Genomic DNA, 23,436 nt, shown 5'->3' on the forward strand with positions numbered 1-23,436 from the left:
TACAGTGGTAAACAAAAAACCATCCTCAGGCTGCTGCACAGAAAACAGTACAATGTGAAAATCAGAGGCATGAGGAGAAAGAGGATGAGTTTGCTATATGAAGGCAGTTGTAAAGAAAGAAATAGGTGGGAGATGAGCCTGGTCAGGAAAATTCTTTAGGTTAGAAAAAGCCCCAAATAATGTTTTATATTTATTTTAAATATTAAATAAAATAAATAGATATTAAAACACTTATATAACACTTATCATTAGGTTGAAATGAAATTGCCACTTTTATAGGTCACAGCGATGGGGAAAAAATCAACAATTTCATATAGCTCAACCTATTATCTACCAAGCCCTAATTGCTTTACAAATATAAACTCATCTAACTAGTTGGAATGGGTTCTGTAAGTAATGAGGAAGAAACAAATTATTTTTACACTTGATCTTAGCCAAAAGGCCGAGAAGGACAAATTATTTTTAGAATAATAAATGAAGTCATCTGCATTGTTTTCATATCACTATCTACAACACCTATAATTTACATGAAACCCTTCTGTGTATTGAGCCCTCTAAACACATATAAGCATACTTATGTGTGTGCGTGCATACACACACACACACACACAAAGACTCATGCACACAGTCACCTCTAATTCTCACATTGGCTCTGCAGGGCCAGTCTGAGTCTCCACATGTTACTGAGGGTGATGCTATGGTTGAGAGAGAGGTGAAATGGACAAAGCTCACTTGGGCAGTAAGGAGTGGAGTCTGAATTCTCCCAATCAAATCTCTTTCTACCTCACTGTACTATCTGCTCTATAAGGTTAGCTCCGAAGGCGGCACAGAGGATAGAGAGAGGATCCCCAACTAGAGCTTGGCTAGCTCAACAACTCTGGGATGAGACAAAATACTTGTTTGTATATTGATGTTACGCTTCTAGGATTGAGTACACGATTCATTAAAATGGTATATTCAGAATCTCAGACATCAGATTTCATCGAGTTATATTTTTAACTTGTCATGAACAATACGGTAATATATTCTTGAGCTGAGAGGTATGGAACAGTAGAGATGCAGCTCAGCTTCTCCTCTTCCCAGTTTACATGTGGGAAAACAGAACCCAAAATGTTAAAAAGATCTGCTTAGAAAATGTTGTTGGGGCTAGAACCAGGTCTGCTGACATCTCAAAGAGTCTAATTCCTTACTGCTCTGCTTGTGCCAGCTTTCCAACATAGTGAATAAATTAAACCAAAGCAGGGTATAAACTAATTTAAACCCATAAATTAAAATAAATAATTGTTTTAAGCAGATATATTGCTCTGTACCTCACTGGAAACTCTCCAGACTTCTATACGCAGAGAATAAAATTCAGTTGATAGCATCCTCTTAGTATTTGAGGGATTAATGGAGAACTGGTTCATTATTAGCTATAATGGGGTTTTCCATTATTAAGAGCATTATTGAAGGGTGTCAGTGTATTTGCTTTAGAAACGGTGAGAAGCTTTAAAACCTTAATAAACGGCATAATTAAAAACAAATACCTTGGTCTTGTATTATACAATCTGTAGTGACCAGCGGAGGGATCTGGCCTCTGGTGTTGGTGGCATAAACTTGTCCTCCTCTGCTGGCTCTATCATTCTCGATCACCTGGATCTGATAAATAAGACATCAAGAGCTCGTTAAAGTAGATTCAGGTCCTTCTCAACATTCCATTTAGAGAGTACTCTTGCCCTCTCCTCCCTCCTTTTCCCCTCCCTTTCCATATTCACACACACAGAGACACACATACACACAGTCTCACACACTCGCACAAACTGGCATTTTCTAAATCCTTTCTGTTCATTTCAGATCAAATTGTCATGGAAAAACCTACCGTGTCTTCAGTCAAAATGGTTACAATTTTAGAATAGTAATTTCCAATTATATTCTGTAATTCTTTAGCTTCAAATCTGACAATGTGACCCTTCAGAGAACTTTATTTTTATCTAATGTGTTTGTTAGGAACATAGGTAAGCATTTTCTTTCTGGAATGCTGTGGCACAATCATGGCTCACTGCAGCCTTCACCTCCCTGACTCAAGCCATTCCGAGTAGCTGGGACCACAGGTGGGTGCCACCACACCTGGCTAATTTTCTTTTTCTTCATCTTTTTGCAGAGACAGGGCCTCCTCTCCCTATGTTGCCCTGGTCTCAAACTCCTGGGCTCAAGCAATCCTCCTGCCTTGGCCTCTCAAAGTGTTGGTGTTACAGGTGTGAGCCGCTGCACCTGGTCAGCATTTTCTTAAAAAAAAAAAAAAAAAAATCTGGTAACAAAAGAAATTGAAAATAACTATTTAAAGGAAATACCGGCCTGGTACAATGGCTCATGTCTATAATCCCAGCACTTTGGGAGGCCAAGGTGGGAGGACCACTTGAGCTCAGGAGTTCAAGAACAGCCTGGGCAACAGAGTGAGGCCTCATCTTTACTAAAAAGGTTTTAAAAATTAGCCAGGCATGGTGGCATCTGCCTGTAGTCCCAGCTACTCTGGAGGCTGAAGTAGGAGGATTGCTTAAGCTCAGGAGTTCAAGGCTGCAATAAGCTATGATCGTGCCACTGCATTCCAGCCTGGGCAACAGAGGAAGATCCTATCTCAAAATAAATAAACAAAGGAAATACTTTTTCAAATAAAAGAAACTTCCAAAAGGCTAAAAATTATCTCAGAAGAAATGATTTATAATATACAACCTATAAAAAACCTTAACGTTCTCCTCAAATGTCTTTTGATCTTCAATTTGCTTTTCAAGTTTCCCCAACTGCATCCCCGGCTCCTTGAGATGTAAGACACAAACGGTATAAAGCAATCCCATGTGGTTTTTGCCCACTGTAGAGAAGTCAACAGGAGCAAAAGTCTCTAAGTTCTGTCATCGAATGTGGAAGCATCTGATATTTCTCTGTTAAAAACAATTGTTATTGATGAATATTATAAGAGATACAAAATGTCTTTCTGTTCTAATTGTTTAGGAGTGAAAATTATGAGCAAAATCTAGTAGTATGCAGTTAAAAAGAGAACAAGAAAGAATCCCAATAATTATGTTCCTCTTTATCTTCTCCCTTCCCTCACTTCTTTCTTCATAGGAGAAACAAGGAGGAATAAAAGGAAAAAAAAATGGAGAGGGTGTAAGAAGAGGAAGAAAAAAATGGAGAAACATGAAGTGTGTCCAGACTGGAACAGTGTGTCCAAACTGCACCAAGGGTGCAGTTTTTAATATTCCTAAAACCATTAACGATATGAAAACTGCCTTCTGCAAACTCTGAAATGTTGCTTTCTCTACTCTTCCCTCCCATTCCATCCAATCCAGTCCCCAGCTGGTACTGACAACATTGGTTTTATGAAATGTTGATGACAGATTTAGCCTGCCTTTAAGTCTACAGGTCTTCCCTCCTAATTTCATAGGATCTGAACTGTTATTAGATTAAAACATAAAATGGCTCCAAACGTAACTGCTGTCAGACACAGACAAGACTAAAGCTACCATGAGCAGAGACAAGAAGCAGAGAAACTGAAACACTGTAATTATATTCTGTATTTTGACCACAAGGTTAACCGAATTCATTAAAAATAGAGTTGATTTTTATTTTTTTGAGACAGGGTCTTGCTCTGATGCTCAGGCTGAAGTACAGTGGCATGAAGAGGGCTCACTGCAGCCTCAATCTCCTGGGCTCAAGCCATTCTCTTGCCTCAGCCTGCCAAGTAACTGGGACTACAGGTGTGCACCACTATGCCCAGTTAATTTTTAAATTTTTTGTAGAAATGAGGTCTAACTTTGTTGCCCAGGCTTGTCTCAAATTCTTGGGCTCAAGTTTTCCTCCTACCTTAGCCACCAAAAGTGCTTGGATTATAGGCATGAGCCACTGCACCTGGCTTAGAGTCGTTTTTATATTATCAATATTTATTGCAATCATTTCAACCAACAAAGAGTCCAATATGAAAGTGAAGTAAAAACCATGATAATGTATTAGTGTGCATAATATACAGAACATATTGAATATAGTCTTCAATAGACTATGTTTCCAAAAAGTTTATTTTTAAATTATCCATTTGCAATTTACAAAGCCCTGCCTCCAAAGAAACAATGTTATCAGTAGTAATTACATTTCTAAATTAATTCATATCTTGGATGGAATACTACAAAGAAAAGAGTGGGAGATATTAAAGTAGTTCTGATAATTGCTAAAAAATACTATGCCTTTTTTTATTTACCTCAAATGCATGTTCTTGAAAAACAGGCTTAGAGATAAAGAAGCATCAACAGCAATTTTGACTGTGACTCAGTACTTGAAGGGTTTAGATTTAATGACAGTGATTCTTGATAATTCCAAAACTACTTCAAAAGGTATAGACTTATTTTTCCTTCAGAAGATGTGCTGCTAGAATTACGATTATATTTATCTGCTATGAGTGGAGCATTCTGAGTTCATAAAACAGAATTGGAAAAGAGAAAAAAAGAAAGTGATTATCTTGAGATAAGTGAACAAGGATAAGGGAAAAACAGGAAGATGTGTGTGCCACGCAAGAAAGGCTGCTTAGCAGGATCATGTGAATTTTGGAGTGGTAAGATAAGGGGAGTAGAAAGCACCCAACTACTGAATAATCCTCTTATGGACACAGAAAAGGAGGGAGGAAGAGTTTTGATGACGATATATTTCCTTACTTTCAAAATTTATTTAAAACCACCACCCAAAAGGGTTGTAATAAGCACCTACGCACCTAGCTCAGGACTGGAGTATAGCAGAAGTTCAGTAAATGTGACTTTACATCTTTCTTTCCAGAAGGAAAAATTTATTTTGTTAGCAAAAGCATATTCCTTTGGTAATAGGAACACAAACAGGCTCCATCTGACCATCACGATTTCATTAGTTTTAAGATAAAAATAAATACTGGACTGATTTGTCTGTATGTATTGTAAGGGTCCTGGATGAGTCACAGCATCTACTCCTTCTTGCTTTTGTTGCCTATTTATTTATTAATTAATTCATTCAAGGAATATGTGGACATATACTATGTATCAGGCTCTGTTCTAAGTGTTAGAGACACAGCAGTGAACAAAACCAAATCCTTGCCCTCATGGAGTGGACATTCTTTTGCGGAAGAAAGGCAGTAAGTAAACAAATGTACAAGTAATACACCCGACATCAGGCAGTAATCAGTGCTGTGGATATGGAGTAATATGGATGGGGTGCCAGGGAGACTAAGGATGAGCAATGAGGACATTAAGGAAATGAGGACATGAGTCATGCCCTGCATACATCTAGGGGAAGAGCATCAAAGCAGAATAAAGGCAAAGGCCTTGAGTTAGGGCCATGCTTGGCCTGCCAAGGAACAATAAGGAGGCTGCTGGTGTTGGTCAAAGCAGGTGGAGAAGAGTGGTAAGAGACAAGGTCAGGGGTAGGAGGTGTGTGTGTGTGTGTGTGTGTGTGTGTGTGCGTGCGTGTGTGTGGAGGGGGTGAGGGGAGCCAGGGGTGGCAAATAATGTAGGATCCTGTAGACTACTGTAAGAACTTTAGTTTTTAACTAGAGTATTGGTTTCCTTAGCCATGACATGATCTGACTTAGAATTGGAATGGACGACTGAAAGGGCAGGGAGACCAATTAGGAGACTCTTATAAAAACCTAGGTAGGTAGATAGTAGAGGCTTGGAACAGGATGAATAGACAAGGTAGGACCAAGAGAACTAGCTAAAGAACTAAATGTGAGATGTGCAAGAAAGGAAGAATCAGAGATGATTCCCAGGTTTTTGGCCTGAGGAGGTAGAAGAATGGAATTGGATCTGGATTTCAGGGAAAACGTCTTTACTAGGAATATCTGCACTTATTCGAAGCCACGAAAATAGATGGAATTATCTAGAGTGGTGCTTTGCACACTTTGGTGTGCCCAGGAATCATCTGAAGAGCTTGTTGAAACACAGATTCCAGGGCCTTACCCTTAGAGATTCTGATTCCATAGGTTTGTGCTGAGGCTTGAGAACATGAATTTTTAATAAGCTCCCAGATGATGCTGATGGTGCTGTCCTGGGAGCACATTTTGAGAAGTGTTATCCAGAGAGTAAATGTCAATGGAGAAAGGGACAGCTCCAAAGACTAAGCCTTAGGACGCTTCTAACACTAGGTGGTCAGAGAGATTGGGAGACATTAACAAAGGAGACAGAGCCTCCAGTGGGGTAGACAGAGATGTAAGCAAATGGGAGGAATCCCAGAAGGCAAATGTAAAAGTTTCATTTCAAGGAGAACGGAGTAAACAGATGTGTCAAATTGCTGCTGATGTCAAGTCACATGAAAGCTGAGGATTGACCATTAGATTTGGCAACAGGAAGTCATCGGTAATTGGACTAGCACAGTATTGTGGGGTTGTGGTGATGAAATCTAAACTGGAATAGGATCAGGACAGAGTGGGAGGAGATGAACTGAAAACGACAGATATAGGCAACTCTTTGGGAGATTTCTGGCTATAAAAGAAAGCCAAGAGATGGGAGGAAACTGAATCCAGGTTTGGGGAGAGGCCAAGGAAAGCTTCTTTTATTAATGATGGGAGGCATCATAGGATATTTATATTCTGACGAGAATGAACTAGACAGAGAAAAACTTAAGTTCATTTTCAAAGAAGTATAGATGATGCAAGAGAAAGGGGATGTGATGGTTAATTTTATGTGTCAACTTGGCTAGGCCATTTTTGGGACAAATACCAGTCAAAGTCTAGATGGTGCTGTGAAGGTATTTTTAAAGTATTTTTTAAGATCGAATTAACATTTGAACAGGCAGGCTTTGAGTAAAGCAGATTACTTTCCATAATGTGGATGGGCTTCATCTAATCAGCGGACCACCTTAGGAGAAACAGGTTTCCTGAGAAAGAGGAAAATTCTGCCTCCAGATGCCTTCAGACTTGAGCTGCAATATCAACTCTTCCCTAGGTCTCCAGCCTACTGTCCTAACTTTCCAACTCAGTCCCCATAATGAAGTGAAACCATTAATTAAAATAAATCTCCCTCCTTCTTTCTTTTAAGCCATAAAAGTAATGACTGGGAATATGATTATCAATAACGGCACTAAGAATTGTCAAAATTTAATTTCTAACATGTTATAGCAGTAGACAGTATTACAAATCTTCAACTTTAAATTCAAATAAATATAGAATAAGTAACAGATTACAAAAACAGTCAAAATTATCTGCGCTTCCTTATATCAATGCTCTTTTCAACGTTGCCTTGCCCCTCCTCCCATCAAGAGGCAAAGTCCATTTTTGAATCTAAGGCAGTCTTGTGACTTGCATTGGCCAAGAGAATGTAGCAGAAGTAGCGATGTGCCCGTTCCAAGCCTAAGCCTCAAAAGGCCATGCAAACTCCTACCTTCCCTCTTAGATGTCTGCAACCCCATGAACAAACCCAGTGTACCTTGCTTGACAACGTGGCCTGTTCATCCCCCATCAACAGATGGGTACCAAACACAAGACACACAAATGACACTACCTATGATGGGAAGAGCAGTGCCCCTCAGAAAGACACGTCCATGTCCTAATCTCTGAAATCTGTGAATATTACTGATACGGGAGGGGGGCAGGGAAGTGCTGGGTAGAGAAAGGTGGGTCCCCGGGTAGGGCTCTACTACCGCGGACATAGGTGAGGACAGGCACTCTTGCTTCCATGCCCAAATGTTGCATTTTCCAAGACCACCCTGGCCCGCCATGCCCCCATCCTGGGCCTATAAAAACCCAAGTCCCTAGCGGGCAGACACACAGACAGCCAGATGTGGAAAGGAGCACATCAGCAGATAAAGATACAAGCAGCTGGACGGCGAGAGGACGTGGAGGGAGAACACCGGTGGAAGAGCACACTGACAGACACGGGCAGATGCGGAGTTTGGCCGGGGCAGTCAGAGGAGGCCCGGGCCACTGAGTGGTAGGACTCCAGGTTCCCTCTGGTTCCCCCAACTGCTGAGAGCTACTTCTACTCAATAAAACCTTGCACTCATTCTCCAAGCCCACGTGTGATCCAATTCTTCCAGTACACCAAGGCAAAAACCTGGGATACAGAAATCCCTCTGTCCTTGTGATAAGGAAGGGGTCTAACTGAGCTGGTTAATACAAGTCGCCTATAGACGGCAAACTAAAAGAGCACCCTGTAACACATGTCCACTGGGGCTTCAACTGTAAACATTCATTCCTAGACACTGCCATGGGAGATGGAGCCCCACAGCCTGCCCATCTGTATGCTCCCCTAGAGATTTGAGCATTGGGGCACTGAAGAAGCGAGCCACATCCCCATCGCATGTCCTGCAAAAGGGATAAGGGAACCTTTTCCATTTCATTACCTCAAATGGCAAAAGAATATTATTAAGGATCTTGAGAGGAGGAGCTTATCCTGGCCCTGAATGGAATCACATGTATAAGAAAGAGGTAGAGGAATTTTGAGACAGACACCCAGAGAAGAAGACACAAAGAAAAGGAGGACTCAATGTGACCACAGAAGCAGAGCTTGGAGTCATATGGTCACAAGTCAAGGAAGACCTGAAGCCACCAGAAGCTGAAAGAGCCTATGAATAGATTCTCCTCTATAGCCTTCAGAGGCAGCACAGCCCTGCTTAGAATAAATTTCTATTGTTTTAAGTCACCTGATTTGTGGTAATTTGTTACAAATTTGTTACAGCAGCCACAGGAAACTAATACATTATCCTAAACCATCCACACCCTAGCCAAGCCTCCAGCTGACCCCAGATGCGTGAGCAAGCCCAGCCAAAATCAGGTGAGCCTGGCCCAGATTAGCAAAGCTGCCCAGGGAATCCACTGGGTCATGAATATTAATAAATAGTAGTGCTAAAGCTACAGTAACCAAAACAACATGGTACTGGTACCAAAACAGAGATATAGACCAATGGAACAGAACAGAGCCCTCAGAAATAATACCACACATCTACAACCATCTGATCTTTGACAAACCTGACAAAAAGAAGAAATGGGGAAAGGATTCCCTATTTAATAAATGGTGCTGGGAAAACTGCCTAGCCATATGTAGAAAGTTGAAACTGGATCCCTTCCTTACACCTTATACAAAAATTAATTCGAGATGGATTAGAGACTTAAATGTTAGACCTAAAACCATAAAAACCCTAGAAGAAAACCTAGGCAATATCATTCAGGACACAGGCATGGGCAAGGACTTCATGTCTAAAACACCAAAAGCAATGGCAACAAAAGCCAAAATTGACAAATGGGATCTAATCAAACTAAAGAGCTTCTGCACAGCAAAAGAAACTACCATCAGAGAGAACAGGCAACCTACAGAATGGGAGAAAATTTTTGCAATCTACTCATCTGACAAAGGGCTAATATCCAGAACCTACAAAGAACTCAAATTTACAAGAAAAAAACAAACAACCCCATCAAAAAGTGGGCAAAGGATATGAACAGACACTTCTCAAAAGAAGACATTTATGCAGCCAACAGACACATGAAAAAATGCTCATCATCACTCACCATCAGAGAAATGCAAATCAAAACCACAATGAGATACCATCTCACACCAGTTAGAATGGCAATCATGAAAGTCAGGAAACACCAGGTGCTAGAGAAATAGGAACACTTTTACACTGTTGGTGGGACTATAAACTAGTTCAACCATTGTGGAAGACAGTGTGGCGATTCCTCAAGGATCTAGAACTAGAAATACCATTTGACCCAGCCATTCCATTACTGGGTATATACCCAAAGGACTATAAATCATGCTGCTATAAAGACACATGCACATGTATGCTTATTGCGGCACTATTCACAATAGCAAAGACTTGGAACCAACCCAAATGTCCATCAATGACAGACTGGATTAAGAAAATGTGGCACATATACACCATGGAATACTATGCAGCCATAAAAAAGGATGAGTTCCTGCCCTTTGTAGGGACATGGATGCAGCTGGAAACCATCATTCTCAGCAAACTATTGCAAGAACAGAAAACCAAACACCGCATTTCTCGCTCATAGGTGGGAATTGAACAATGAGAACACTTGGACACAGGAAGAGGAACATCACACACCAGGGCCTGTTGTGGGGTTGTGGGAGGGGAGAGGGATACCATTAGGAGATATACGTAATGCAAATGACAAGTTAATGGGTGCAGCACACCAACATGGCACATGTATACATATGTAACAAACCTGCACGTTGTACACATGTACCCTAGAACTTAAAGTATAATAACAAATTAATTAATTAATTAAATAGTAGTGCTAAGCTACTGTTTTGTAGCAGTTTGTTACACAGCAAAAGTTAGCTAATATGGTAGCTTTTTGTGCTCCTTAGTTTATTTCTAACTTCTTCTACTTATGTTTACAGAATCTATTCAAAGACACAAAACTAACTGTAGCCAATTTCATTATTATTCCAAAAGGATTTTATATCCCAATGCCATAAAATTGGCAGCTTCCCTGCCCCATTGACATTGGGCTTTGTTTTATGACTTGCTTCAGCCAAGGGCACATGAGTGGTTATAACACATGCCACACATGAGTGGAAGCTTTAAGAGCTGTTGCACATTTTGGCCAGCTGTTTCCTCCCTCTGCCACAAAATAGCATGTCCTCAGTAGTGGATGCCTCTTCACTCTGGATTCTGGAATAAGGACGGATGAAGCAAAGCCTAAAGCCAATCTGCAGTTGCTGCGGCCTACATGTAAGCTGAGTGAATAATACATCTTTGCAGTTGTAAGCAAAGTTGGGGATTGTTTGCTATGCAGAATAGCCTTGTAAAGCTTGACTGATAAAATTATTCAAGAGTAACCCTACAAAAAAATCACCTGAGTGAAGAGTTTAGTTCTAACTTTACATAAACAAATTTTGTTTTTTTTAATGTGCAAGATGTAAAATATACTTTCAGTCTCTATGGGTTTCTCTTATTGAAAAGGATCCTTTAGTTATCTAAAATAGCATGTTTCTACAGGATATAGTCTATTAATTACTCATTACATAGCAATAGATACTGGCAAAATATGTCAATGTAAACATTATAGACACTGCCCAGTTTATACGACACCAAAAAAAAAAAAAGCCAACATAGGCTGCTCTTTCATGGAGACCTTTAGTATGCCCATAACCCTAGCATACCTCCCCCCATACACACATATAAGGAAGGAAGCCTTCCCTCTATGTGATGAGTATCTCCTAACTTCTAAGATAATGAACAGGATAAATGCTAACAAACTGACGAGTTGCTGAGAAAAATGGATGCTTCCTTTGTGAGTGAGACTCTGAGAGTGAGTAGAACACTTACTGGGCTAGGGATAGAATCAGGATCCAGCTTCTTCTGGGGCTGTGGCGGACCAGCCAGCTGTGCAGGACCTCCGGGGAAGCCTCCCGGGTAAGAAAGTTGGGCGCCTGCCATCTGGGGGCCAGAGTTGGCTGCTTGGAAAAAATTTAAAGAGAAATGACTATCATCCCAAATCCAGCATGTAAGACTTGTGACAATATTATGCTGTTCAGTCAAGCATGTTGTATTTTTCATCTTATTAAAAAAGGCAAGGAGTCAATTATGAATGTGGTTCCCCATTTCTTTGCTCTTGCCAAAACTCTTCAAACACTACCATTTCTTTTTTTTTTTTTTTTTTTTTTTTTTTTTTTTTTTTGAGACGGAGTCTCACGCTGTTGCCCAGGCTGGAGTGCAGTGGCGCGATCTCGGCTCACTGCAAGCTCCGCCTCCCGGGTTCCCGCCATTCTCCTGCCTCAGCCTCCTGAGTAGCTGGGACTACAGGCGCCCGCCACCGCGCCCGGCTAATTTTTTGTATTTTTAGTAGAGACGGGGTTTCACTGTGGTCTCGATCTCCTGACCTTGTGATCCGCCCGCCTCGGCCTCCCAAAGTGCTGGGATTACAGGCTTGAGCCACCGCGCCCGGCCTAACACTACCATTTCTTAAAAGTAAGTGATAAATACCTAGTAACATAGGAACAAAGCTGATTTTCAGTTAAGGGTTCCCCCGGGTAACCCAAAGCATTTCCCTGCACCCTGTCTACCTTACCCTGCTGTGGAGGATATCCAGCACCCAGGGTCTGGCCTGGAAGAGGTGGGGGCTGGTACTGAGAATTTGGAGGAGGAGGCCCAGAGAGCCCGTCTGGCCTGTACATTGGTGGAAGCAAAGGTGAGGCACCAGGACCATTGAGTGTGGTGGGTGGTGGTGGAAGAACTTGAGATCCAGGTTGCAAAATGGACGGCTGTGGAGGTCGTGGAGGAGTCTGCAATGATGTGGCTGACAGAGGGCCAGGGGGTCCCTGGCTTGGAGGAGCCATGCCTGAACCTGCGTGAGCCATGCCTGAACCTGCGTGAGAAAGAAGACCAGCCCACTTAAATACCACATTTCTCAACTCTCTGACTTCTGCAAAGTACACGACAGAGATGCTTGTTTTCCTGACATAAAGCAAGAGGACACCCTTAGAAATACATGTTTGGGTTTTTTTTTTTTTTGCCACAAATTGAAATCTTCATTCAGAAAACAGAACAAATACTATTTTACACAACTGGGATTTTTTTTTTAGGACAGGGTCTTGCTCTGTCACTGAGGCTGCAATGCAATGGCAAGATAATGGATCACTGTAGCCTCAACATCCAGGGCTCCAGTGATCCTCCCACCTCAGCCTCCCAAGTAGCTAAGACTACAGGCACACACCACCATGCCAAGTTCATTTTCTTTTTTTTTTGTGTGTGTGTGTGTGGAGATGGGGTCTCATGATGTTGCTCAGGCTGGTCTCAAACTCCTGGGCTCAAGCAGTACTTCCTCCTTGGCCTCCTGAAGTGCTGGGATTATAGGTGTGAGCCACCATGCCTGGTCTGGAAAATTTTTAAAAGGTAAAAGCAACATTTATAATTTAAGTGAGGGAATTCATAGGATAAATTTTAACTCAGTTGTGTAATTACATGATATACACATTAATTTAAGAATTTGTATCTGGTACAAAAATCTAGAAAATCATATAAAAATTCTATTACATAACAAGCATTACTCAGGTAAATTGCACATTCAATAAATTATTTGCATCCTGTGCGTGACCTGACCAAACAAATTTCAGAATTAGGTAGAAATAACCAGAGAGAAGAGAAGGGCCACCAACATACTCTCCAATCATATTGGAAACAGCTGTAAAACCAGATTATGTTTCCTTTCTCTGATTATGGGAAACTGGGTTGCTTCTTTGGAGACTTACCCATTTTGAAATGAGTAAAAGACAGAAAATAGAGGGGTTTTAATCACACTTCAGAAAACTAATTTTAAGTAACATGAAAATATTCTTCATCTAGATAAATGGCCAACTGTGCTGTCATTACAGTGGAGCTTTCCACGACTCATAGGATATACAGCATTTCTGTTGATGTAAATCTCAGTACTGTGACTCTTTCCTCTCTTATTCTTCTCTTTTCTGCCTCACAACATCTGAGCTTCCATTCTTTCCATGATCTAAACACATAATTAAAATGCACTGTGAAACAATGAATACTATATTTCTGATTTGGGGGCCCCATCACAAACAATACAAGGTTTAAATTATCCTTATTTTATTTCTTAAAATAATTTCACTGTTCTAATGCTTATTTGTTAAGTCAGGATTTTTTGTCTTTTTTTATTGTTCAATCATTGAATGGAAGGTATTCTGAGGGTCCTTCAATTACCTTGAAATAAGTGGCAGCATGATCAAGAAAACAATTAACTATAGCCCTACATAAGATAGATGCTTTATTATTAAAATGTCCAAACACTACTTCAACACAGTATGCCCTAGTTACATCTATTTTAAAAATGAAGAAAACCTCTCTCATTAAAAATAACCAGGACACAAGGCAGTCAATAAACACTAACAATAAAACTATTACCATAGCTGTTGATCTGCATAGCACTGAGCTGGCTGCCCAGCTGGGTGACAGATGAAGTGGACATAGGACTTGGGTAAGATGATTGTGCAGAGGGTTGGTATGGTGCATATGAGGATGCCACATTGTTGACAGGTGGAGGGCCTGGAAATCTGAGCAAGGAAAACAGGATGTTAAACAGTATCACAGCATCTCAAGCAAATGACATACAACAATGTAATTAAATAAGCCTGTCTAGTGGGCCTAGGAAAATGACTGATATTATACACTAAATCTTTAATTAAGCTTGACATGAGCTCAATATGATCATGTAGCATCATCTTATATTTATGCTCACATGCTGAACATACCGAGATAGAAAAAAAAATCCTACTGTGAGCATAAAACCAGTTCTGGAAATCAGTTTGGGAAACTGAGCCCACCAGAGCCTTATCTATACTAAAGTTAACCATCAGAAAAACGAAAATCAAGAAAACAATACAGCCAGAAGCAGTGGCTCACGCCTATAATCCTAGCACTTTGGGAGGCTGAGGTGGGAGGACAACTTGAGCCCAGGAATTCAAGACCAGCCTGGGCAACATAGTGAGACCCTGTCTCTACGAAAAATAAAACAAAATAAAATAAAAAGTTAACCAGGAGTGGTGGCACTACTTGGACAGTTGAAGTAAGAGGATCACTTGAGCCCAGGAGGTCAAGGCTACAGTGAGCTGAGACTGCGCCACTGCACTCTAGCCTGGCAACAGAGCCAGACCCTGTTCCAAAGAGAAAAAAAAAATATCTAAAAAGTACATCATGCTTTACCTTTGATTTAGCTTGAACTTATTAGACATTTATTTTTTTCTTGTTCTGCATTAAACAATGGCTGCTATCTGGACAGTGTACCTAGCATGGTTAATCTGCCAAATGAGATTAAAGCCTGCCTGAGAGTCACATTATAAATTCTTATGAATTTTAAATAAAATTGAATTTTCCCAAATGGTATACTCTTCTTTCGATTTCTCTGTAAACTGGAAACTATTTCCCCATGGCCCATGTCTTGCCTTCTGCCTCCTACTGCCATTGAGAGGTTAGGAGCAGAGCCTGAGGGAAGCCACTGCTTGCCTAAAGTCTCACAATTTATTTGTGACAACACTAGGACCAGCGTTCTTCCAGGTCTTCAGTGAGTGCACTTTTCAAAGCATCACACTAATTTTATGTTGTCATTTTTCTCCATATGTTTAAATTGATTATTACAAACAAAACAGAAAATTAACCTTCCAACCATTACTCTGAGTGAACGACATTTAGCATATTTGCAGAATAATATCTCACACTTTGAGATAAATAGGTGAGTGATGAAAACGCTCTTTTCCACTCATACCTCTGAACAGCTTATTTCTGCAGTCTATGTTTCATAGGAAGCCGGAATTGACTTTGTAATTTAGGACTCTTCTGTAATGATGCAGAAAAGCCTGCCTAATAAAATCCATGTTGCAAGAAAAAAAAAGAAAGAAAGAAAATGCTCTTTCCATTGTACCCACAAGTACAAGCTATCCTATAGCAGAAAATTATCTAGAAATGATTGAATGAATAACACTGTAACCCAAAAATATTGTTAAACAAAACTATCCAATTTCTCTCCTGTCAAATTTTCCAAAAACCCCAACACAGTTAGACTAAGCACCGTTTGACTTAAATACTTTTTGGAAGAAAATGAATAAAAGATAGAAAATACAAACATTAACTTTTCACAGTAAAAGTGTTCTTTATATCTCTAATCAATTAATGATACTGGTGACACACAAGCACAAAAAATCTAATTCTAGTCTCACATGACACATTTAAAATATGTTGTGATCACTAAAAAAATGATTTCAAGAATTATATTAAAGGTCTGTTTTGTAAATCCATTGTTTCCTAAGATGAAAACATTTCTTCTTTTTAAGAAATAATACTTTGTCATCTTTTAAAAAAACTTTATCTGCCAGGCACGGTGGCTCACACTTGTAATCCCAGCCCTTTGGGAGGCTGAGGCAGGTGGATCACGAGGTCAGGAGATCGAGATCATTCTGGTTAACACGGTGGAACCCCATCTCTACTAAAAATACAAAAAATTAGCCGGGCGTGGTGGCGGGTGCCTGTAACCCCAGCTGCTCGGGAGGCTGAGGCAGGAGAATGGCGTGAACCCCAGAGGTGGAGCTTGCAGTGAGCCAAGATCACATCGCTGCACTCCAGCCTGGGCGACAGAGCGAGACTCCGTCTCAAAACAAACCAACAGCCAAAAAACTTTGTCATAGGGAATAAATGAAGTAATTACACACAGGCAGAATACACATGTACTACAGAATATATTCATGGATGCAGTGAGGTACGGTTACACACTTTGGATTTGATAAGCAGAAACTGGGGATGCTGCATTTATATGGAGAAAAAAGCCCCCCAAAACAATGTCAAAGGTGTTTCATAAATGGACAAAATATATTTCAAACAGGAGTTATAACACAAGCAGCTTCAAGTATTTTTTTTTAACTTAACAAAAGTTAAGGATTTAAGGATTTAAAATAGAGAATGAGAGACTGTATAACCATCAGTTATTACTTTCAATCCATAAATGCCTACTTATCATTCAGTGCCTAACATATAGCCCAGGAGTTAGGTTTCAGAAATTCACAAATATATTATTTCTTTCTGACCAACTTAAATATGGTAAGTTTTAAATAGATTTGGTTTTTAAAAGCAATTATTATCAATTTTAAAATAAACAGAATAGTATTAAATAGCTAACAAAACCCTCATATAAACGAGGAAAGCGATGAAAGAACATCTTAAATATACAAATTTAATTTAATTTTTTTTTTTTTTTTGAGATGGAGTTTCATTCTTGTCGCCCAGGCTGGAATGCAATGGCAAGATCTCAGCTGCAACCTCCGCCTCCCGGGTTCAAGTGATTTTCCTACCTCAGCCTTCCGAGTAGCTGGAATTACAGGCACGCACCACCACGCCCAGCTAATTTTTGTACTTTTAGTAGAGACAGGGGAGACAGGGTTTCACCATGTTGGCTAGGATGGTCTCAATCTCTGGACCTCGTGATCCGCCCACCTCAGCCTCCCAAAGTGCTGGGATTACAGGCGTGAGCCACAGCGCCCCGCCCATATTTTTTAACTTCATTGCTTTATTCAAAATCACATAGCATGTCGTACAAAGCAGAGGTGGGAATCCAAGTCCTCCTGCCATAGCACAGAAACCTGGTGTACCACTATAGCTAAGCCACTTAATCTCTGTAGCTCGAAGCTTTCAAATTCTGAAAAAGAGCAAGTAAAATGGAATGATCCCTTTTTTTTTTTTTTTGCTATAATGTTAAAATGAAGAACCATACAGAGTTAAATAAATGTTTCTCATGTTGACTGCCTTTATTTAACACGGCTCTAGACTGAAAAACATTCAATTATATATTTTAATTTACGGTTTCATTGAATGTCAAGTATGTATTTTAATTTACTGTTTCACTGAATGTCAGAGAAGGGCAGATTCACCATCAGAAAGAATTCAATAAATAATTACTACCAGATTATTAATAAAACCTGAAAATTTAGCCTCGATTTAATCCTAATCCTCTGTAGAGTTGACTCCGTTTTCTGTGGCCTGTTCAACTTCAAACACTTCCCATTTTCAAGTTTGCAACAAATTGCTCAAGAAATGAGATTTATGCTGAAGTTTGTATGCGGAATTAAGATGCCAAATTTTTCAAAATCTGATTGAAACAAAATCAGAATTTTGAATACCTAGCCCATAGAGTAGAAAAAATGAAAGTTCCACCACATCCTAGCATCGTTTCCCACGTTAAATAAAATTGAAGAAAAAACAACTACTTCTCATATTTTTATTGCTCCTTCATCTTTTGTTGCAATCAATTTCTTAGTAGATTCACACATATCAGCTTCAATTTGGGAAGATGGGTCCCCTGTTCCCTCAAATTCACTGTTTCTTCATCAGAATACATCACTTACAATTGATTGATTGAATTTTTATCTTATAATTTAAAACACTGATTTTTAGGTTGCAGATTTTATTTAATATCCTACCCAGTAGTAACTCTATGTAGATAACGTTAGCACTGCTTGCCAAGTTTAAGACATTTATTCTTCCTCAGTCAAATCAAAAAGACAAATAACTAGGTATGACTTTTAAATTTTATAAAACATTATATTTAAAATAGCAGTATTTTAAACATAACAATTTTACATGTTAAACTCAAATCAACGTAGTAACTTTTTTATATCTTGTTTCTATTTGATAATTTAGAAACAGTAAAATTAAAATATTTCTTTGGTATACTAAGTACAAATGACACAGATAAAATGCTGGAATTCCCATTGAAAAGTCATATGCCATCTATGCTCTTTGACAGCCTCTGTCATCAGACTGGTGTGATTCACCTGCACAATCACGGTGCACTTTACCCTTGCATTGCGCTACATTCACAGAATCGTGTCCCATGAGGGCAAGGCAGCAGAAAGGCTCAGCCTGAAATACTACACTTTTCCCTGACTTTTTCACTTTTTAACCCCAATTCTAACCTTCAATCCAGTATGCAAGTTGTAGTAAGTGAACAGTAGAAGACAGGGAGTAAAATCTGTCAGTACTTCCCTAGGAATCACCATAAAAGCAGCTTCTTTAAGCTGTCAAGAGATTCCTGAGCTGTCATGAGTAACTACATTGAGCTCTAAGGATGGACATGTTATAAACAGTGGACTTTTCAGCCAATGGAAATGATACTGACAAATGCTAAGGTGTTGAGTCCATGGGCACTGTGCACTGGGAAAGGTACTCTGCATGCGTTAATCATTAAAATCCTCAAAACCATGTATTATTGTTAAAATCGTCATGAGCAAACCGAGGCACATAGAGGTTAGGTAACTTATCTAGCTAGTAACCGTCTAGGCCAAGATAAGCAAACATGTCCTGACTCTAGAGTCCTCCGCTCTTCACTGGGCCAGACCCTGTGCTGGGCTCACAATCACAAAGTTAGGGCCTGCTTGATGGCAAAGTCTATGGTTTACTCACTCCTAAGCAACCTACTCAAGTGAAATAAATGGCAATAAACAAAACAAAATCAATTCCAGGCTAATACCAGTGACCAAAACATTTTTCTAAACTTGAAACCAGCTGTTCAATCTCTGTATTTCTTTTTAAAAAAAAAAAAAAATCTGAGATGCCTGGAAGTTCACAACAATAATTTTTTTTTTTTTTTTTTTTTCATTCCTTGAGACAGGGTCTCCCTCTGTCGCCCAGGCTGGAGTATAATAGCACAAACACAGTTCACTTCAGCCTTGACCTCCTGGCCTCAAGCTATCCTCTCACCTCAGCCTCTGAAGTAGCTGGGACCACAGGTGCATGCCACCATGCTTGGCTAATTTTTTAAATTTTTTGTAGTGATGGGGTCTCATCATGTTGCCCAGGCTGTCTCGAACTCCTGGGCTCAGGCGATCCTCTCGTGTCAGCCTCCCAGAGTGTTGGGATTACAGACGTGAACCACCACACCCAGTAATGATGAATTTTTCTAGGTCTTCTCCCCTTTACTTCTGGACTGAGAGTTCTATATTCTCATTTTACAAGTGAGGAAAATGAGGACGGGCATGGCCAAGGAACTTCACCAGTGTCCACAGGTGGTAAACTGCTTGAACCAGAAGAGGCGTCTTGCTTCTCCGTCTCTTTGCTCTTCCTCTCTTGCCTTTCTATCACTCTTCTGAGACTCAGGGCAGTAGGGTCAAGTCCCGAGTAAGGCCCTTTGACTTCTTGCTCCAAGCTTAAACTACTATCACACTTAATGACCTACCCTCTGCATCCCATAGCTACCATTTCAACCGGCAAATGTTATCATGACAAACAAGAGCCAGCAAGTGCCAAACTCACAAATGCCCTGTAGGAGAATTAACCTGATGACTTAAAAAAATCCCGGAGGGAGTTTTCCTATTATGGAGGACTATAGGCTTCATGAAAGACCATGACTAAAAGGCTTCACCATTAGGAGGGTCTAGAGTCACATCTAGGGGTTACTGCCCACCCCTCCCCACCCCCAAACCTTGCTACCTGAGAAGGAATCTGAGAAATGAAGCCTCTGGGTAATCCTTGGAGAAACTCCAAAGCAAACACTGCCTGTGGCTTGGCACTGGCGTGGCACAGGTTCTCGGCAGCTACACCTCACCGGATAAACAATAATGGGATTTCTAACAAGGAAGGTTTGATGCTGGCTTCTTTCCCAGGGACTAGTCCCTAGTGGGCTGCAGGCTCTAAATATTTCATACATCTTGGCTTCTCCAGGCCTGCTTCCAACTTTTCTCTCCCTCAATTTATTATAAACACAAACACAAGATTTATTTCCTGTGTTGTTTTTACTACAGCTCTGCCTTTTGAGAATCCCTCACTGGCATCTGTGTGCCTTCCACATCAAGCTCCTAGACTTTACCATTGGCAACAATCTGATTTAATTTTAAAACATTTATTAAGCACCCATTGGCACTAAGCTCAGTTCTGTGAAGGATCCAAGAAAATAGAATGATTTAAAATTTTATTCAAGAATATAGGCCGTGGGCATCTAAAGGAATTAGAAATTGACATGAAATTCTAAAACAAACTGAACATAACTCAAAACTAAAATGTATGGTACTGACACAAGTACTTTTTGATACATTTTAAAATACCTACTAATATTGTCTTTTTCCTTCATAACTTTTCTTGTTTTTTTTTTTGAGACAGGGTCTCACTGTGTTGCCCAGGCTGGAGTGCAATGGCACAGTCATAGCTCACTGCAGCCTTGACTTCCCGGGCTTACAGGATCCTCCCATCTCAACCTCTCCAGTAGCTAGGACTACAAGCATGCGCCACCAGGCCGGCTAATTTTTTCTATTTTTGTAGACACGGGGTCTCACTATGTTGCCTAGGCTGGTCTCAAACTCCTGGGCTCAAGCCATCTGCCCAACTCAACCCCTCAAAGTGCTGGGATTACAGCCGTGAACCACCATGCCCAGCCATAACTTTTCCTATTGCTTTGTTTCCTAGGGCAGTTATCTAATAGATCCTTTCAGGGATGTAGACATTTTAGTCAAACTTTCAACCAATAAACATATAAGCTTAGAAGGTATTTCTGAAATCATATTAGTTGAATATACAAACGAAGGCTGGAATCTACCTAGCTCACCTTTGTTGAGGGTGACCAGCAGCATGAGCTCCATTCTGACCAAACTGATGGGGCCCAGGAGGTGGAGGACCCGGAGGCAACATTCCCCCAGTGGCAGTGACCCCCAAAGGCCCTGCTGGCTTCATCATACCTGCAAGAGAGGGGCATGAATTTAGAAGTGCATTAAAGTACAAAGAGAGATGAAGCAAAGTCATTAGGTTAAAAATGAAAACTAGGTGGAGGAGGAGGGAAATAAATGGATTAGAACAAAATCTCTTTCAAGCTTAACCATCACCTACAGACCTGTCAATACCAGGCTCTGGCATGAGTATTTGACTATCATAATGATGAAAGAGCAGAAAAGAAGGGAACCATTTTATCACTAAACAGAAACTAAAACAGAAAAAAATAAATTTGCATATGACAGAGGCATTTGATAAAGCACACTATCACGCAAAGAATACTAGAACGCGCAATGAAAAACGGCAGTTAGATATCAGAAATAAACCTGGAAAAAGCAGGAAGGGTCATGGTAGAGCATTCTAACTATAACTAAATGGGACATGGGGGAGAACACTAGAAATGCCTTTGACTTACAGCACAACAAAAGCAGATGGGGAGTAGGGTCTATCTTTCTAAAAATCCTGAGCACTTCCTTCAGAGCTTAATAATTTTTCCAGGATCCTAAATAGCTGGATGATAAACAGCTGGGGGACTGCTCACTGAGAGTCAGACTCATCATGCTTGCTCAGACAAAATATGGGACCACATGCAATTAATGAATGCTTCTGGGAATGACTCTTTTCATTTATTAGCAGCTCTTCTCAAATAGAGACCTTTAAAGACTTCTCTTTGGAACTGTCTTCAGACATTTCTGTCTATTCTTCTCGAGAAATTGCAATAGAGGAGAGAAATCACTAGGCTTGGATTAGAGCAGTTCAAGGCCCCACATGGTTACTTATTAGTTGTATGACCCTGGGCAAGAAGCTTATCTTTAAGGACCTCAGTTTTCTTCCTGCAAAATGAAAGTCTTAGACTAGATTACCTGAGACCTCTTCTAGCTTCTAGAAAGAAAAAAAGAGAAAAACTTCAATTCTTCTATCTGCTCTCTCCACTTGCTTGTTTTCACTTATTCAATTTACTTTTGACCATACCCTGCTCTCTGGCAAGGTCTTCGATGACCACCTAGCTGCCTGCTGTGCACTCCCCGCTTTCACTTCGTCGTGGTATTTCATATTAACGTTTCCTTTATTCCCTCAGATAGAAAGTTTATTCCCTTGGATAGAAAGGAATTGACTGATGACGTGTAGTCACCCAGGAAGAGTTTCTTATATTGTCATAATTGCTTTCGAGAGAATGCTTTCAGATGTTTGCATAATCTAAAATGACAGGTATCCACAGAAGTGCCAGTCTTCATGAATAATACTGAAACTTTTACAAGGTTTCTTCTCTTAAAATAGGATTCCTTAAACTGAGGACATTTTTATATTAATTCTACATAGTTTTACTTAGCAAATTCATATACCATTATTTTCAATAAATACTATCCTTATAACACTACATTTTAATACAAAGTTCTAAACCCCAAACCCAGCAAAGTTAGAAAAACATGAGACTTGCAGTCACAGACAACTTTGAATTTATGACTCTGATAAAATATTTTATTTTTCAGAGCTTCAACTTGTAATCCCATGTCATGGCAATAATATTCCCTAGCTCCAAGGATTGTTCTGAAAATTAAATGAAGCAATGGATATGACAGTTTTCAAAACAGCTGTTTCATCTTCCCTGGCCATAGCCCCTGCTCTCTTTTCTTAAGCATTTTTATTCTAACAAAGCATATGCACCATAATTACAAACACATTTATATTTTCATTTTAAAAACATTATTTTGGACAAATGTAGGCAATTCACAACAGTAGCATTAATATATTTTCAACTTCGGTCTTCTTTTTTTTTTTTTTTCTTTCTTTTTCTTATTTGCCTCCCGGCTCTCCAAAAATATTTCCCCCTTTTAAAAAAATAAGTAGGATAATAGCAATTTTCACGAAAACCCCTATAAACATGTCTAGAGAATTAAAAAAAAAACAGCTCTGATAGATGCAAGCAGAATTTATACATCAATCTTACTGTGCTCTCTCTTTTGTTTGGGAATCAACTCTATGACAATGATTCAAATCATTCTGTGGCATTCTCAAATCATTCTCATTATTATTCAACATACACTTAAGGTGCCTTTGAGCCATTTGAGAGAAGAGACAACCATGTAAACAAATCATTACAATGTCTTGTGATGACTGTTACAATATGCAGAGAGACTACCTAACTCTTCCTGGGGGAATTGAGAAGAGTTCAAAGAAGGACTGCTTGAGCTGAATCTTGAAGGAGAAGCAGTTTTCTTCATATAGAAGACAGGATAAGAA

At 39.9% G+C, this 23,436-nt stretch overlaps 1 protein-coding gene across 12 annotated transcripts in view; it reads right to left on the reverse strand.

Moving 5' to 3' along the window:
- The window catches only part of SEC24D (SEC24 homolog D, COPII coat complex component), a 110,693-nt gene that overhangs the window by 78,814 nt on the left and 8,443 nt on the right, over positions 1-23,436 (reverse strand). For 4 of the 12 annotated variants that reach the window (XM_074040368.1, XM_005555799.4, XM_074040375.1 and 1 more), the window contains exons 3-7: positions 21,035-21,164; positions 13,861-14,009; positions 12,017-12,313; positions 11,275-11,402; positions 1,527-1,638 (exon numbers count right to left, since the gene is read on the reverse strand). In XM_074040368.1, coding sequence (XP_073896469.1) covers positions 1,527-1,638; positions 11,275-11,402; positions 12,017-12,313; positions 13,861-14,009; positions 21,035-21,164 — 816 coding nt within the window. Of the gene's footprint in view, positions 1-1,526; positions 1,639-11,274; positions 11,406-12,016; positions 12,314-13,860; positions 14,010-21,034; positions 21,165-23,436 lie in introns of all 12 variants that reach the window. The other 8 variants (XM_074040370.1, XM_045392815.2, XM_074040376.1 and 5 more) reach the window with 3 other exon arrangements.

The sequence above is a fragment of the Macaca fascicularis genome, chromosome 5, assembly GCF_037993035.2.
Source record: "Macaca fascicularis isolate 582-1 chromosome 5, T2T-MFA8v1.1".
NCBI lineage: Eukaryota > Metazoa > Chordata > Mammalia > Primates > Cercopithecidae > Macaca > Macaca fascicularis.